Here is a 705-nt window from a genome sequence, read left to right as displayed (position 1 = left end):
CAGTAACGGTCTGAAATGTCGATAAATCCAGTGATCAGTTCTGTTCGCTGGTGTAGTTCACGAAGCATGAAATTCGTCACTTTGTATCCACATTTCCAACAACTTCAAATCAAAACATTCCTTCAATAATTTGGAAGTACAATACCATGATAATACCCACGAAGCTATGATGGTAAATGCGTTTCTACAGCTGATGGATGAACCACATCCACACCAATTACCAATGCATTATTTTATACAAATAATTATCCAAACTAAACAAAAAACTTCCATTCAAGAATTTTTCATACGCATTCATAAATTCAATATCATACATTTCATCTTCCAGTAATTTTGTATTGATGCCACCAATTTTCATATTTATTTTCATCGCAATATTTAACATCGTCGAATAACTCTTCTTTATTGCTACATCACTTATTGTTTTCGGTAATACACACTGAGTGACCAATCCAAAAGTGATATCACCACAAGATTTCACTTGAGCTTAAAAAAGGTAAAAATACATTCAGCATTAATAAAATAAATTTCATCATATAACAACAAAACAATCATTACCATATTGTTCAGATGAAAATAACGCAACAAATACCAAATCACATTTTATTCCATCTCTGTCACATTTGTCAGCAATACGTTTGAATACCATTTCTACGGTATCATTTTTCCGCGCTTGTTCATAAAATTTTGGGCTGTCCGGCATTT

At 32.3% G+C, this 705-nt stretch overlaps 1 protein-coding gene across 1 annotated transcript; it reads right to left on the bottom strand.

Moving 5' to 3' along the window:
- Positions 1-7: 7 nt before the first annotated feature.
- Tsp_16103 (eukaryotic translation initiation factor 2C 3) lies at positions 8-703 on the bottom strand (the record flags this gene model as incomplete). Its single annotated transcript, XM_003366684.1, has 3 exons — positions 559-703; positions 315-486; positions 8-102 (listed from the first exon to the last, which is right to left on the bottom strand). Coding segments are annotated over exons 1-3 (412 nt in total), but the record flags the coding sequence as incomplete, so codon positions are not given.
- Positions 704-705: the final 2 nt, after the last annotated feature.

Source organism: Trichinella spiralis (genome assembly GCF_000181795.1).
Source record: "Trichinella spiralis strain ISS 195 chromosome Unknown Scfld5602, whole genome shotgun sequence".
NCBI lineage: Eukaryota > Metazoa > Nematoda > Enoplea > Trichinellida > Trichinellidae > Trichinella > Trichinella spiralis.
The sequence above is the reverse complement of the archived record's forward strand: the minus strand, read 5'-3'. Positions and strand labels throughout refer to the sequence as shown.